Here is a 15,267-nt window from a genome sequence, read left to right on the forward strand (position 1 = left end):
CACCTCCTATGACTCTGCATGCAATGACCTGGGCTTGCAGTCCTTGGAGGCCCTCTGTGCCCACGTCTGCAGATACTTTGCCCAGAAGCTCACATAATCCCAGGATAACAACAAACGGCTGCCTCAGACGAGAATCGATGTCAGTGGCAGATCTACCCGGTCCAGTCACAAACTGAACCTTACCCCTGCTTTGACTGACAGATACTACAACAAACATATGCCTTACTTTGTGAGACTACTTAATGCTGCTCAACTGTAATATTATAAACTACATCTCATATGTTTCGTTACATTTTATTGAATTACTTACAGTGCATTCAGATAGGATTCAGACCCCTTTAACTTTTTCCTCATTTTGTTATGTTACAGCCTTCTTCTAAAATTGATTAAATTGTTTCCCCCCACCCCTCATCAATCTACACACAATAACCCATAATGACAAAGCAAAAACAAAAAACAGGTTTATAGACATATTTGCAAAAAAAAAAAATGAAATATCACATTTACATAAGTATTCAGGCCCATTAGTCAGTTGTCGAAGCACCTTTGAGTCTTCTTGGGTATGATGCTTCAAGCTTGGCACACCTGTATTTGGGGAGTTTCTCCCATTCTTCTCTGCAGATACTCTCATGCTCTGAGAGGATCTGGTTGGATGAGGAGTGTTACTGCACTGCTATTTTCAGGTCTCTCCAGAGATGTTAGTTCGGATTCAAATCCGGTCTCTGGCTGGGCCACTCAAAGCCATTCAGAGGCTTGTCCCGAAGTCACTCCTGCGTTGTCTTGGTTGTGTGCTTAGGGTCATTTTCAAGTTGGAAGGTGAACATTCGCCCCAGCCTGAGGTCCTGAGTGCTCCGGAGAATGATTTCATCAAGGATCTCTCTGTACTTTGCTCCTATCATCTTTTCCTCGATCCTGACTAGTCTCCCAGTCCCTGCCGCTGAAAAACATCCCCACAGCATGATGCTGCCACCACCATGATTAACCATAGGGATGGTGCCAGGTTTCCTCCAGATGTGACACTTGGCATTCAGGCAAAAGAGTTCAAATTTGGTTTCATCAGACCAGAGAATCTTGTTTCTCATGGTCTGAGAGTCCTTTATGTGCCCTTTGGCAAACTCCAAGTTGGATGTACTGCGCATTTTACTGAGAAGTGTCTTCCGTCTGGCCACTCTAAAGGCCTGATTGTTGGAGTGCTGCAGAGATTGTTGTTCAGCTGGAAGGAAGGAACTCTGGAGCTCTGTCATAGTGACCATCGGGTTCCTGGTCACCTTCCTGGCCAAGGCCCTTCTCCCCCAGTTGCTCAGTTTGGCCAGACAGCCAGCTCTAGGAACAGTGTTGGTGGTTCCAAACTTCTTCATTTAAGAATTATGGAATCCACTGTGTTCTTGGGGGCGTTCACTGCTGCAGAAATGTTTTGGTATGGGTATTGGTACCCTTCCCCAGATCTGTGACTCAACACAATCCTGTCTCGGAGCTCTACGGATAATTCATTTGACCTCATGGCTTAATTTTTGCTCTGAAATGCACTGTCAACTGTGGGACCTATTATAGACAGGTGTGTGCCTTTCCAAATCATGTCCAATCAATTTAATTTATCACAGGTGGACTCCAATCAAGTTGTAGAAACTTCTCAAGGATGATCAATGGAAACAGGATGCAACTGAGCTCAATTTTGATTCTCATAGCAAAGGGTCTGAATACTTATGTAAAAAAGGGATATCTGTTTTTGAAATTTCTAAAAAAAAAAGTTTTTATTTCATCATTATGGGGTATTGATTGATGAGGGACATTTAAAAAAAATACATTTTAGAATAAGGTTGCAACGTAACAGAATGTGAAAAACGGAGAGGGGTCAGAATACTTTCCGAATGCACTGTATGGGGTAAATCGGATGTTAGCTGCAAATGTCTACAATTCCAAATAAACCTTAATATACGGTTAAAGGCAGTGCTCCTAGTGGCTAGTGACATTGATGTAGGAAAACTAATATCCATCTTTCCTCATGTGTACCAGCATGTCACCTCTGTAACTAGAGACAAATAAACTCTAGACCACCTTTACTCCACACACAGAGATGCATACAAAGCTCTCCCTCGCCTTCCATTTTGCATATCTGACCATAACTATATCCTCTGATGGCATTGAGGAGTTTACCACATCAGTCACTGGCTTCATTAATAAGTGTATCAATGACGTCGTCCCCACAGTGAGCGTACGTATCATATCCCAACCAGAAGCATGGTTTACAAGCAACATCCACACTGATCTAAAGGCTAGAGCTGCCGCTTTCAAGGAGCGGGACACTAATCCGGACACATAAGAAATCCCACTACGCCCTCTAACGAACCATTAAACAGGCAAAGTATCAATACAGGATTTGGCAGGGCTTGCAAACTATCATTGATTACAAAGGGAAACCTAGTCGCGAGCTATCCAGTGACGTGAGCCTACCAGATGAGCTAAATGCCTTTTATGCTCGCTTTGAGGCTAGCAACACTGAACCACACATGAGAGCAACAGCTGTTCCAGATAACTGTGTGATCACTGCGTAGCCGATGTGAGCAAGACCTTTAAACATGTCAACATTCCTAAGGTCGCAGGGCCAGATGGATTACCCGGATGGGTACTCAGAGCATAGTGTCAAGTGTCTTCACTGATATGTTCAACCTCTCCCTGACCCAGTCTGTAATACCTACATGTTTCAAGCAGACCACCATAGTCCCTGTGCCCCAAGAACGCCAAGGTAACCTGTCTAAATTACTATCGCATCGTAGTACTCACATACTCTACCGTTCAAAAGTTTGGAGTCACTTAGAAAAACAATTTTTTTTGTCCATTAAAATAACATCAAATTGATCAGAAATACAGTGTAGACATCGTTAATGTTATAAATGACTATTGTAGCTGGAAACGGCTGATTTTTTTATGGAATATCTTAATAGGCATACAGAGGCCCATTATCAGCAACCATCACTCCTGTGTTCCAATGGCACGTTGTGTTAGCTAATCCAAGTTTATCATTTTAAAAGGTGGCACGGATTTCATCTGAGATTACTGGACTTTGTTGTTGTTGTTGTTATCGTCGTCCTCGTCGTCCTCGTCCTCATCCTCATCCTCATCCTCTGTAGTCTTGCAACTTCGGCATTGTTAGGATCCATTGTCCCAAAGCACATGGACATGCCTCTAGAACCTATTTATTGATCTTGCAATTCTGATTGGTGTGTTAATCATTTTGAGGCTTAGTGTTTTCACCTGGAGGAAGGTGTGCTCTTTGAGTTTAGGTTGTGATGACTTAAGTTAATTACAGTGCCTTGCGAAAGTATTCGGCCCCCTTGAACTTTGCGACCTTTTGCCACATTTCAGGCTTCAAACATAAAGATATAAAACTGTATTTTTTTGTGAAGAATCAACAACAAGTGGGACACAATCATGAAGTGGAACGACATTTATTGGATATTTCAAACTTTTTTAACAAATCAAAAACTGAAAAATTGGGCGTGCAAAATCATTCAGCCCCTTTACTTTCAGTGCAGCAAACTCTCTCCAGAAGTTCAGTGAGGATCTCTGAATGATCCAATGTTGACCTAAATGACTAATGATGATAAATACAATCCACCTGTGTGTAATCAAGTCTCCGTATAAATGCACCTGCACTGTGATAGTCTCAGAGGTCCGTTAAAAGCGCAGAGAGCATCATGAAGAACAAGGAACACACCAGGCAGGTCCGAGATACTGTTGTGAAGAAGTTTAAAGCCGGATTTGGATACAAAAAGATTTCCCAAGCTTTAAACATCCCAAGGAGCACTGTGCAAGCGATAATATTGAAATGGAAGGAGTATCAGACCACTGCAAATCTACCAAGACCTGGCCGTCCCTCTAAACTTTCAGCTCATACAAGGAGAAGACTGATCAGAGATGCAGCCAAGAGGCCCATGATCACTCTGGATGAACTGCAGAGATCTACAGCTGAGGTGGGAGACTCTGTCCATAGGACAACAATCAGTCGTATATTGCACAAATCTGGCCTTTATGGAAGAGTGGCAAGAAGAAAGCCATTTCTTAAAGATATCCATAAAAAGTGTTGTTTAAAGTTTGCCACAAGCCACCTGGGAGACACACCAAACATGTGGAAGAAGGTGCTCTGGTCAGATGAAACCAAAATGGAACTTTTTGGCAACAATGCAAAACGTTATGTTTGGCGTAAAAGCAACACAGCTCATCACCCTGAACACACCATCCCCACTGTCAAACATGGTGGTGGCAGCATCATGGTTTGGGCCTGCTTTTCTTCAGCAGGGACAGGGAAGATGGTTAAAATTGATGGGAAGATGGACGGAGCCAAATACAGGACCATTCTGGAAGAAAACCTGATGGAGTCTGCAAAAGACCTGAGACTGGGACGGAGATTTGTCTTCAAACAGGACAATGATCCAAAACATAAAGCAAAATCTACAATGGAATGGTTCAAAAATAAACATATCCAGGTGTTAGAATGGCCAAGTCAAAGTCCAGACCTGAATCCAATCGAGAATCTGTGGAAAGAACTGAAAACTGCTGTTCACAAACGCTCTCCATCCAACCTCACTGAGCTCGAGCTGTTTTGCAAGGAGGAATGGGAAAAAATGTCAGTCTCTCGATGTGCAAAACTGATAGAGACATACCCCAAGCGACTTACAGCTGTAATCGCAGCAAAAGGTGGCGCTACAAAGTATTAACTTAAACTGAGCTCGAGCTGTTTTGCAAGGAGGAATGGGAAAAAATGTCAGTCTCTCGATGTGCAAAACTGATAGAGACATACCCCAAGCGACTTACAGCTGTAATCGCAGCAAAAGGTGGCGCTACAAAGTATTAACTTAAACTGAGCTCGAGCTGTTTTGCAAGGAGGAATGGGAAAAAATGTCAGTCTCTCGATGTGCAAAACTGATAGAGACATACCCCAAGCGACTTACAGCTGTAATCGCAGCAAAAGGTGGCGCTACAAAGTATTAACTTAAGGGGGCTGAATAATTTTGCACGCCCAATTTTTCTGTTTTTGATTTGTTAAAAAAGTTTGAAATATCCAATAAATGTCGTTCCACTTCATGATTGTGTCCCACTTGTTGTTGATTCTTCACAAAAAAATACAGTTTTATATCTTTATGTTTGAAGCCTGAAATGTGGCAAAAGGTCGCAAAGTTCAAGGGGGGCGAATACTTTCGCTTGGCACTGTACATTGAAAGAATGTGTTTCCTGAATGAATGATTTATTTGGCAACTTTTGTGTAAGGTTTTGCAGAAAGATTTTTGAATATTGAAATGTGTGGAAACAGGTGAATAGTGTTTATGGTTATGGGAAATGTGTGTGAGTTTTTGGGAATGACAAAAAGGTGCTACTGGAATCAGTTTTTATGTTTAAGCAATTGAGAAAAACTGTAAGCAGAGCTTTTGCTGGGAATAGGCTGTTGTTCACATTACAATAGTGTCTGATGCTGCTCAGTAGCATGTGTTTGGTAGTCTCTATAGCATTATGCGCTTTTTATGATTGAGTGGTCCTCCTCATCAGACCTACAGTACCAGTCAAAAGTTTGGACACACCTACTCATTCCAGGGTTTTTCTTTATTTTTACTATTTTCTACAATGTAGAATAATTGTGAAGACATCACAACTATGAAATAACACATACGGAATCATGTGGTAGCAAAAAAAGTGTTAAACAAATCAAAATATATGTTATATTTGAGATTCTACAAAGTAGCCACCCTTTGCCTTAATGACAGCTTTGCACACTCTTGGCATTCTCTCAATCAGCTTCATGAGGTAGTCACCTGGAATGTATTTCAATTAACAGGTGTGCCTTGTTAAAAGTTCATTTGTGGAATTTCTTTCCTTCTTAATGTGTTTGAGCCAATCAGTTGTGTTGTGACAAGGTAGGGGTGGTACACAAAAGATAGCCCTATTTGGTAAAAGACAAAGTCCATATTATGGCGCATCATTACTGTCATACATGATGGTCAGTCAATGTGGAAAATTTCAAGAACTTTGAAAGTTTCTTCAAGTGCAGTCGCATCAACCATCAAGCGCTATGATGAAACTGGGTCTCACGAGGACCGCCACAGGAAAGGAAGACCCAGAGTTACCTCTGCTGCAGAGGATACTACTGAAGGACACCAGTAAGAAGAGGAGACTTGCTTGGGCCAAGAAACATGAGCAATGGACATTAGACCAGTGGAAATCTGATGAGTCCAAATTTGAGATTTTTGGTACCAACAGCCGTGTCTTTGTGAGATGCAGAATAGGTGAACAGATGATCTCTGCACATGTGGTTCCCACTGTGAAGCATGGAAGAGGAGGTGTGATGGTGCATTGCTGGTGACACTGTCTTTGATTTATTTAGAATCCAACACTAACTGATGGTGCTGCATCAGATAACCTGGCCTCCACAATCCCCCGACCTCAACCCAATTGAGATGGTTTGGGATGAGTTAGACCGCAGATTGAAGGAAAAGCAGCCAACAAGTGCTCAGAATATGTGGGAACTCCTTCAAGACTGTTGGAAAAGCATTCCTCATGAAACTGGGTGAGAGAATGCCAAGAGTGTGCAAAGCTGTCATCAGGGCAAAGGGTGGCTACTTTGAAGAATCAAACATCTTAAATATATTTAGATTTGTTTAACACTTTTTTGGTTACCACATGAATACATATGTGCTATTTTATAGTTTTGATGTCTTCACTATTATTCTACAATGTAGAAAAATAGTAATGATAAAGAAAAGCCTTTGAATGAGTAGGTGTGTCCAAACTTTTGACTGGTACTGTGTGTCATCACTAGATTAGTATCATTTGGGCAAGGATCTGTTCATTCCACCCATGGTTCCATACTTTATGCTAGCTACCTGGAGAGTTTGCTTTGAAGTGCTGTGAGCTATTAGTCTTACTATTGGTAGAGACTGCCTGTAGTGTGTAGACTTCAACTTCCATCAGATTGTAGAAGGAAAATGTGTAGCCTAATGCATAAAATTTGCATAGAACATTTTAGCTTTTGTTCAGTAGTGAATAATGAACTTATGACACTGCTGTCTTCATATGAAACTTTCTGAGCATTAGGGCTGGCAGGGAGTGAAATATATTTTCTGGTGACATCAGCTAAAGATCATAATCACAAGATGGATTTGCAATTTAAAACTGTTTTTTTTTACAATTACATTGTTTCCAAATAATGGATTAGAAAAAGCTATATTTTCGGATCTGATAGGGTAAGACAGTTGAACTACGCTCACGAAGTTATATCCTTTAATAGTCAATGGGTATCATGCATATTACATTTTTTAAAGAGTAACGACAAGTATGAGCAAGAATCGCTTCTCAGAACAAGCCCAGCGTGAAAACAATGGTCTGTCGAGATCTAAAGTCTATTTTTAAGCAGAAATTGGATGTGTCGCTCGTGTTTCTTTCACCGTAATGGAGAATGTGTTGATTTTGGACAACGGGATATTTTCTCTTCCATTTAATGGTGTTTTATTATGCCTCCTATAACTAAGCCAGCACTCTACAGCTGGCTCTCTATCACGTGGACCAGTTGTAATACATTTAAATCAAACCTTTTCCTGGTTTTAGATGTTCCCCTATCTGTCAACTTCAAACTTAATAATAATAGAAATCATAATGCCATTTAGCAAGCGCTTTTATCCAAAGCAACTTACATTTATGCGTGTTTACATTTTCATGTACGGGTGGTCCCAGGAATAAGGTCCTCTATCTTGCCGTCGCTCGAACCAACTGAGCTACAGAGGACCAATCATTAGACGTAGGTTTATATAGCAACAACATCAGGTTGCTCGTCTTGGAGGAATAAGTTCAATCTTCAAGTGACTAAGATTTTCGCTTGTTCCAACTTTAACTGTAATACCAATCACTGTTGTCAATGTCAACTGTCATCCATTTGTCCGATGAGGAGTGCAGATCCTCATTTAAGGCAGGGAGAGGACACAAATGTGTCTTCGATTTGTATCCCGGCCACAGTAGAAGAGGCTGTAGTTGTGATTTACTGTTTACTATCAGGTTTCAGGTAAGACCCAAGTGCAGACTGTGTTGAAGTAACTATGTTTATTGCAATGACAGGGGCGGGCAAATGACAGGTCAAGGCAGGCAGGGGTCGATAATCCAGAATAGTGGGGCCAAGGTACAGGACGGCAGGCAGGCCCAGGTCAGGCAGAGGTCATTAATCCAGAGTAGGTGCAAAGGCACAGGACAGCAGGCAGGCTGAGCATCAGGACAGGCAAGGGTAAATACCAGGAGGATGAGAAAAAGAGAGACTGGGGGGGGGAGCAGGGGCTGAGACAAACTGCTGGTTGACTTGAACAAACAAGACAAACTGGCACAGACAGAAAGAAAACACAGGTATAAATACCCAGGGGATAAGTGGGGAAGATGGGCAACACCTGGAGGGGGTGGAGACAAGCACAAGGACAGGTGAAACAGATCAGGGCATGACAGTTTATCGTTGTTTTTATGTGCAGTTTCTATAGGTAGGACTAGGATCAGAGACACATAACTGGAAACGGATGCTCACTCGCTGTCTCTACAGACCCAAGAGATTGTCTAAGATAAAACATATCCCTTACCATAACTAACAACAACTCTAGTATTCTCTGTAGATAATATTGCACTATGACAGCATTTTTGTATCATACATGCTCCCTAAAAATGTACTCTTATCAATTGCTTTTTGTTTTTGTATCAGACTCGTTCTTAATATATTTACCTCTAGGGCTATCTAGCAATATAGAACTAAGCTTCAAAAGATACTGTTTTGTTTGCATGTTCTGCCAGGTTGATTCTTCTGCCAAAGTTAATGTGCATGTGGATTTACCCAGATCCATACAACACTCAATCTTGGCCCAGAAAAAAAAGCTCCTTCCTGTGTTGGCCATTTCTGCTATAGGTTTACTTTGGGTCCATCCTGCAGCTACACTGTGGTATCTTAAGATGTGGATAAGCACCGATAATCCACGTCTGGTGTGAATTTGATGCCAAGTGAATGGGGGTGTCGACCCCAGTTATTTCTCCTTCCTCCTCCTTTCACACCCTCAGCACAGTATAAGGTCTTTTGTGTTGTAAAAAAAAATAAAGAAATGATCACGTACCACCTGCTAAATGAATGTCCATGGAATTCATTATGAATTCCCTCTATTCATGTGAGCATTCCAGTACTGCTAAGGCTTTTAATCCAACACTGGTAGAGGTGTGGGTCTTTGGCACAATTTATGGTACCTGGTGATTGAAGTTCCCTATTAAGATAGTGTTTGTGCCCTCCTTTCCACTGGACCTCTTCCATACCTACTAAAGATCATGAGAGAGTCAGCTACCAAAACGAATTTTTTAAATGACATTCTTTGTGTTCACCACAATTATAGCCATACCAGTCTCATGATCTTACTGTAAATAGAGAGAGAATAGTATAGGTATGCAATGTATTTTTTCAAAATCTTCATTAGCCTGTGAAATGATGTACAGCACACACATTCTACTGTTATTTTCTATAGGTCAAAAAATATTAATCACAATATCTTTTTTTGTTGACTATCAGGATTTGCATGGTATTCTGTGATAACACTAGCTTATTTCTGATTAAAGTATACTTAAATATACAGCTCTCTAATTTTATGGAATCAGGGGAAAGTGCTTTATGATGTTTTTTTTGTGACTATGGGTCGAGTTAAATCACGTGGGGTCCTGCCGTGCGCATTTTTTAAATTTATATCTCTTGCTGGATGTTGATCGTGATTCGTTTTGAAGAGGGGCAATATCACGCACACAAAGTTTTAGTGTACAAACCGCATGTTCTTTCTTTTACATGGGATTTGGTGTCGTGATTTTTCAGCAGACAGACCGAGGGCGGGGTAGAGGGTTTACTCACCATAGATCTGCAATAGAACTCTAGTTTTTAAAGATGTAGGCCTGTCCTCTCGCAAATTGGCAATAATAGTTTGGAAACACTGTTCCCTTTTTTCCTGGAACGCTGATATATTTGTCTAACGCTCAAATAGGCATGCAAATTGCACATGTTGAATTTGTTGAATAAAACAAAGAGGACATTCACATTCATATTTTAACGTTAATTCAAACTGTTTTGTTCAGTTCTAAGTTGTGCATTGTGTCCAAGGAATCGTCCCATTGGTAAAAATTATACTGCGCTCACGTCATCTGAGAGTAGCCATCCTCCCCCTGCATGCGAGCTGCAGCAATTGGTCAAATAATATGATCTTAGCACAGTATGCTCTTATTAATACCATACTTGTCGTTTGTTCTTGAGCCCTCATACGTTGCATGTGTTTGTCTATGACTCTTGGGCCAGTGTGTCAGGGTGAAAGCATGTTGAACATATCTGTGGAGAGTGTGGTGTCAGTTGGTCTTGTTTGATCTGGGTGGACTGTGTGATGGCTGCAGTCCCTGATCCATGTGGCGGTTAACGATACGGCTTGCATGTGATGTCACTGTTGGTCGGCCTGGGGCCTTCCTGCAGATGCAGCCAGGGAAAAGCTGAGGGGACACGTGCGTGTGTGTGTTCCACGGTCGCTGCTGTCAGAAATAGCCCTTTTCTAATCTCCCTTATCTTCAGGGTTAACACGCCAGGGGAAGCTTCCACACTCATTCCCGAGCCCGTCTTCAGGAATGGGAAAGAGAAAGGCCATTTTTTCTCACGCTGAGTCTCTGATATTGACCAAGTCTATCAGCCTCCTAGACTCTCTCCCTCAACAGTTAAGTGATCTGTTGACCCATTGTCATAGCACCAGTTTTGTCAGGTCATGTTCGCCATCTCCTCCTGTCTCTACGCACAAATGATGCTCTGTAATGGAAGAACCTTATCGGACTTGTACAAACACGGTCACTTCCTGACTAGTTCAGATATCTGAGAAGTCAACAGATCATTCCCCACTGGAAGCTGTATACTGGAAGTTACACACTATGAAATAGGTTTGTTTATTGAAGCTGTAATCCCAAACTGTGGTGACAACAAAAGACAGGGGATGTGTTCAAATGAAAGTGAAATCATTTTAATGCAATTCAGCTGTTGCACTTGAAAAAAACAAATAATTTATTGAATGGGAAATATAGGCAACCTGTATGTTAAATTAGTAAGCTAATAAACAGACGAATAAATCATCTCTGCTCCTCTCTCTTTGTCATCCTTGTAGGGCCTCCAGGAAAACGGGGAAGGCTGGGAAGACAAGGCGACCCTGGTGATATTCTTAATTTTTTCTATGCTCCTTCAATGTTTTCAATGCTTATCTTCCTCAGCAGTGTGTGTTAATGGGTATGTTGATGTGTGTCATGGGGTAAACCAGGGATCATCGATTAGACTCAGCCGCGAGATGATTTTTTCTTGAGTGGATGGCCAGGGAGCTGGAACATAATTATAGATCATTTGTAGACTGCAGACTGACAGCAAGAAGCCCCGAACAGATATAATATTTGACTAAAAGAGAATCATTTCAAACCTTGCTTGTATTTACAGTATATACAATCACATATATCTCTCTATTATGTGTGGGAATACTTTGGAGCAGATTTCTGAAATTAAAATCACTTGAAGCTGACTTAGTCTTTTATGTCCAACAATAACAACAAAAAAAAAAAATATATATATATACTGTAATATTATATTTATTTTTTTCTCAGAAAACTTGGGGGGGCCAAATAAAATCACCCACGGTGAGTGAACTGTACAGTACCTCCCAATAGTCCCTAGTTGCAGCCAGCCAGGGGAGTTTTGACAGTGTGCAGCTGCAGGCTCCTTGGGTGAATGACTTTTCACCCTGCCAGTATCGCCTGCCTGGCTAGCCTCACTTCTCTCTGTTTCATCTGAGGAAATCCATCCATTCTCAGGAATAATTATACACAGACTTACGTATACTCAGAACCCTTTCAGACATGCCTACGGACGGGAATGTATGTTTTTTGGTTTCACATTGTTTGTGGGAATGAAGCCAGACGTCTCCTGACTGGTAGAACTTTAAAAAAAATTCAACGTTCTGAGAACAGAAGTGAAAATGTCTCCTGTTCTGAGAAAGTTTATTTGTAGGTTCTGAGAACATTTTACTCTGGTTCCTTGAAAGTTTCTGAGAATGGAAATTATAAGTTGCTTTGAGGTGTTTTGTTGTTGTTGTTGACTTCCTTAAAACTTTCACTGAATGTTTCAATAAGAAATTACAAGCACAGATAGGACACATGTGAAATTCATTAGTAGTGAATCATGCATTTTTTTTGTGACACAGCATCAGTGAGATTCAAACCTATAATCTTCATTTATTTATTCTTGGAATTAGTCCAATGCGCCTAAAGGATGCAGCCAGCATGCTGTGTTTTTTACACGTACAAAGTTGTTTATTTTAGTCTATTCAAACAGATCCCATTTCAAAGGAAACAAGCACTCATTATTGGCCAATTAGTGTGCATGGCCAACACACCTGAACACACTTAGCAAAATAGAGGCTAGAGAGAGTTTTGTTTATGCTGAGAACGAATATAAACTCAGCATAAAAAGAAACGTCTCTTTTTCAGGACCCTGTCTTTCAAAGATAATTAGTAAAAATCCAAATAATGTCACAGAACTTCATTGTAAAGGGTTTAAACACTGTTACCCATGCATGTTCAATGAACCATACACATTTAATGAACATGCACCTGTGGAACGGTCGTTAAGACACTAACAGCTTACAGACGGTAGGCAATTAAGGTCACAGTTATGAAAACTTAGAACACTAAAGAGGCCTTTCTACTGACTCTGAAAAACACCAAAAGAAAGATGTCCAGGGTCCATGCTCATCAACATGGATGGTCGAAATCGCATTTATCGTCGAAGGAATGAGCATTACACCGAGGCCTGTACTCTGGAGTGGAATCGATTTGGAGGTGGAGGTGGAGGCATGGACTGGGGCGGTGTGTCACAGCATCATCGGACTGAGCTTGTTGTCATTACAGGCAATCTCAACTCGCGTTACAGGGAAGACATCCTCCTCCCTCATGTGGTACCCTTCCTGCAGGCTCATCCTGACATGACCCTCCAGCATGACAATGCCACCAGCCATACTGCTCGTTCTGTGCGTGATTTCCTGCAAGACAGCGAAGAGCCCGGTTCTCAATCCCATTGAGCACGTCTGGCAACTGTTGGATCAGAGGGTGAGGGCTAGGGCCATTCCCCCCAGAAATGTCTGGGAACTTGCAGGTGCCTTGGTGGAATAGTGGGGTAATATCTCACAGCAAGAACTGTTAAATCTGGTGCAGTCCATGAGGATGAGATGCACTGCAGTACTTAATGCTGCTGGTGGCCACACCAGATACTGACTGTTACTTTTGATTTTGACCCTCCCCTTTGTTCAGGGATACATTATTCAATTTCTGTTAGTCACATGTCTGTGGAACCTGTTCAGTTTATGTCTCAGTTGTTGAATCTTATGTTCATACACATATGTACACATGTTAAGTTTGCTGAAAATAAACGCAATTGACACTGAGAGGACGTTTCTTTTTTGCTGAGTTATATGTTTTTAAATTACATTTTTTGAACATTCTCTAAACGTTACAAAAGGTTTTCTTGTAGTTCTTATGAAACGTTTTCTTCACGTTCTGAGAGTGGAATATATGTTTTTAAACAACATTCTTAGAACGTTACTGAACCTTACTAACGTTTTCATGGAAAGCGGTCTTAATGTTCTTAGAACAGTATGAGAACATGACTTTAAATAGAACCATGAAGAAACCTTTAGGTAACATAATGCTAAAGTACTGAAATTCCCACAGAAGAACATTGTTTCTGTTCTTGGAACAACTTGTGAACATGACTTTAAATAGAAACATGAGGAAACCTGCAGGAAACATAATGCTAAAGTACTGAAATTCCCACAGAAGAACATTGATTCTGAACGTTCTCTGAACTATTTGAGAACATTCCAGATTATTTGAGAACATACTATTACTGCTGGCAGGCAGCACTGCCGCAAAAACGATGTTGGCTCTTAGATGGCAATCACCTCACTCCCCAGTGGATACAGTTACTATATGAACTGAGTATGAAATTCAATGAAAATGTACATTAAATGTAACCAACGTTCTGTTGAAGTAATGAAATTCCAAGTAAATAACGTTCCTTAAATGTGCTGAGAATGTCCCAAAGTCAAGCAACTATCCCGCAGAAAGTTGTGGAAAGTTGTATGCAAAAGGACCTCAGGATGGACACCCAAGCTCTCACCAAGCTCTAAGAAACATATGGTTATCAGAACGTTATGTTAGCTGGGGGCGGGGGCGGACTGGCTGGGGGTGGACTGGCTGGGGGCGGACTGGCTGGGGGCGGACTGGCTGGGGGCGGACTGGCTGGGGGCAGACTGGCTGGGGGCGGACTGGCTGGGGGCGGACTGGCTGGGGGCGGACTAGCTGGGGGCGGACTGGCTGGGGGCGGACTGGCTGGGGGCGGACTGGCTGGGGGCGGACTGGCTGGGGGCGGACTGGCTGGGGGCGGGGGCGGACTGGCTGGGGGTGGACTGGCTGGGGGTGGACTGGCTGGGGGTGGACTGCCAGGGGGCGGACTGTCTGGGGGCGGGGGCGGACTGGCTGGGGGCAGACTAGCTGGGGGCGGACTGGCTGGGGGCGGACTGGCTGGGGGCGGACTAGCTGGGGGCGGACAGGCTGGGGGCGGACTAGCTGAGGGGCGGACTGGCTGGGGGCGGACTGGCTGGGGGCAGGGGGGGATTGGCTGGGGGCGGACTAGCTGGGGGCGGACTGGCTGGGGGCGGACTAGCTGGGGGCGGACTGGCTGGGGGCGGACTGGCTGGGGGCGGGGGCGGACTGGCGGGGGCGGGGGCGGACTGGCTGGGGTCGGACTGGCTGGGGGCGGACTAGCTGGGGGCGGACTGGCTGGGGGTGGACTAGCTGGGGGCGGACTGGCTGGGGGCGGACTGGCTGGGGGCGGGGGCGGACTGGCTGGGGGCGGGGGCGGACTGGCTGGAGGCGGGGGCAGACTGGCTGGGGGCGGACTAGCTGGGGGCGGACTGGCTGGGGGCGTACTGGCTGGGGGCGGACTAGCTGGGGGCGGACTGGCTGGGGGGGGGGCGGACTGGCTGGGGGGGGGGCGGACTGGCTGGGGGGGGGCGGACTGGCTGGGGGCGGGGGCGGACTGGCTGGGGGCGGACTAGCTGGGGGCGGACTAGCTGGGGGCGGACTGGCTGGGGGCGGACTGGCTGGGGGCGGGGGCGGACTGGCTGGGGGCGGACTAGCTGGGGGCGGACTGGCTGT

The 15,267-nt window shown here is 43.6% G+C and overlaps 1 protein-coding gene across 1 annotated transcript in view; it reads left to right on the forward strand.

Moving 5' to 3' along the window:
* LOC109873150 (collagen alpha-1(XXIII) chain) overlaps positions 1 to 15,267 on the forward strand; it is a 154,769-nt gene that overhangs the window by 69,520 nt on the left and 69,982 nt on the right. Inside the window, exon 3 of the mRNA XM_020464716.2 lies at positions 11,175 to 11,219. Coding sequence (XP_020320305.1) covers positions 11,175 to 11,219 — 45 coding nt within the window. The remainder of the gene's footprint in view (positions 1 to 11,174; positions 11,220 to 15,267) is intronic.

Source organism: Oncorhynchus kisutch, linkage group LG28, assembly GCF_002021735.2.
Source record: "Oncorhynchus kisutch isolate 150728-3 linkage group LG28, Okis_V2, whole genome shotgun sequence".
Lineage (NCBI taxonomy): Eukaryota > Metazoa > Chordata > Actinopteri > Salmoniformes > Salmonidae > Oncorhynchus > Oncorhynchus kisutch.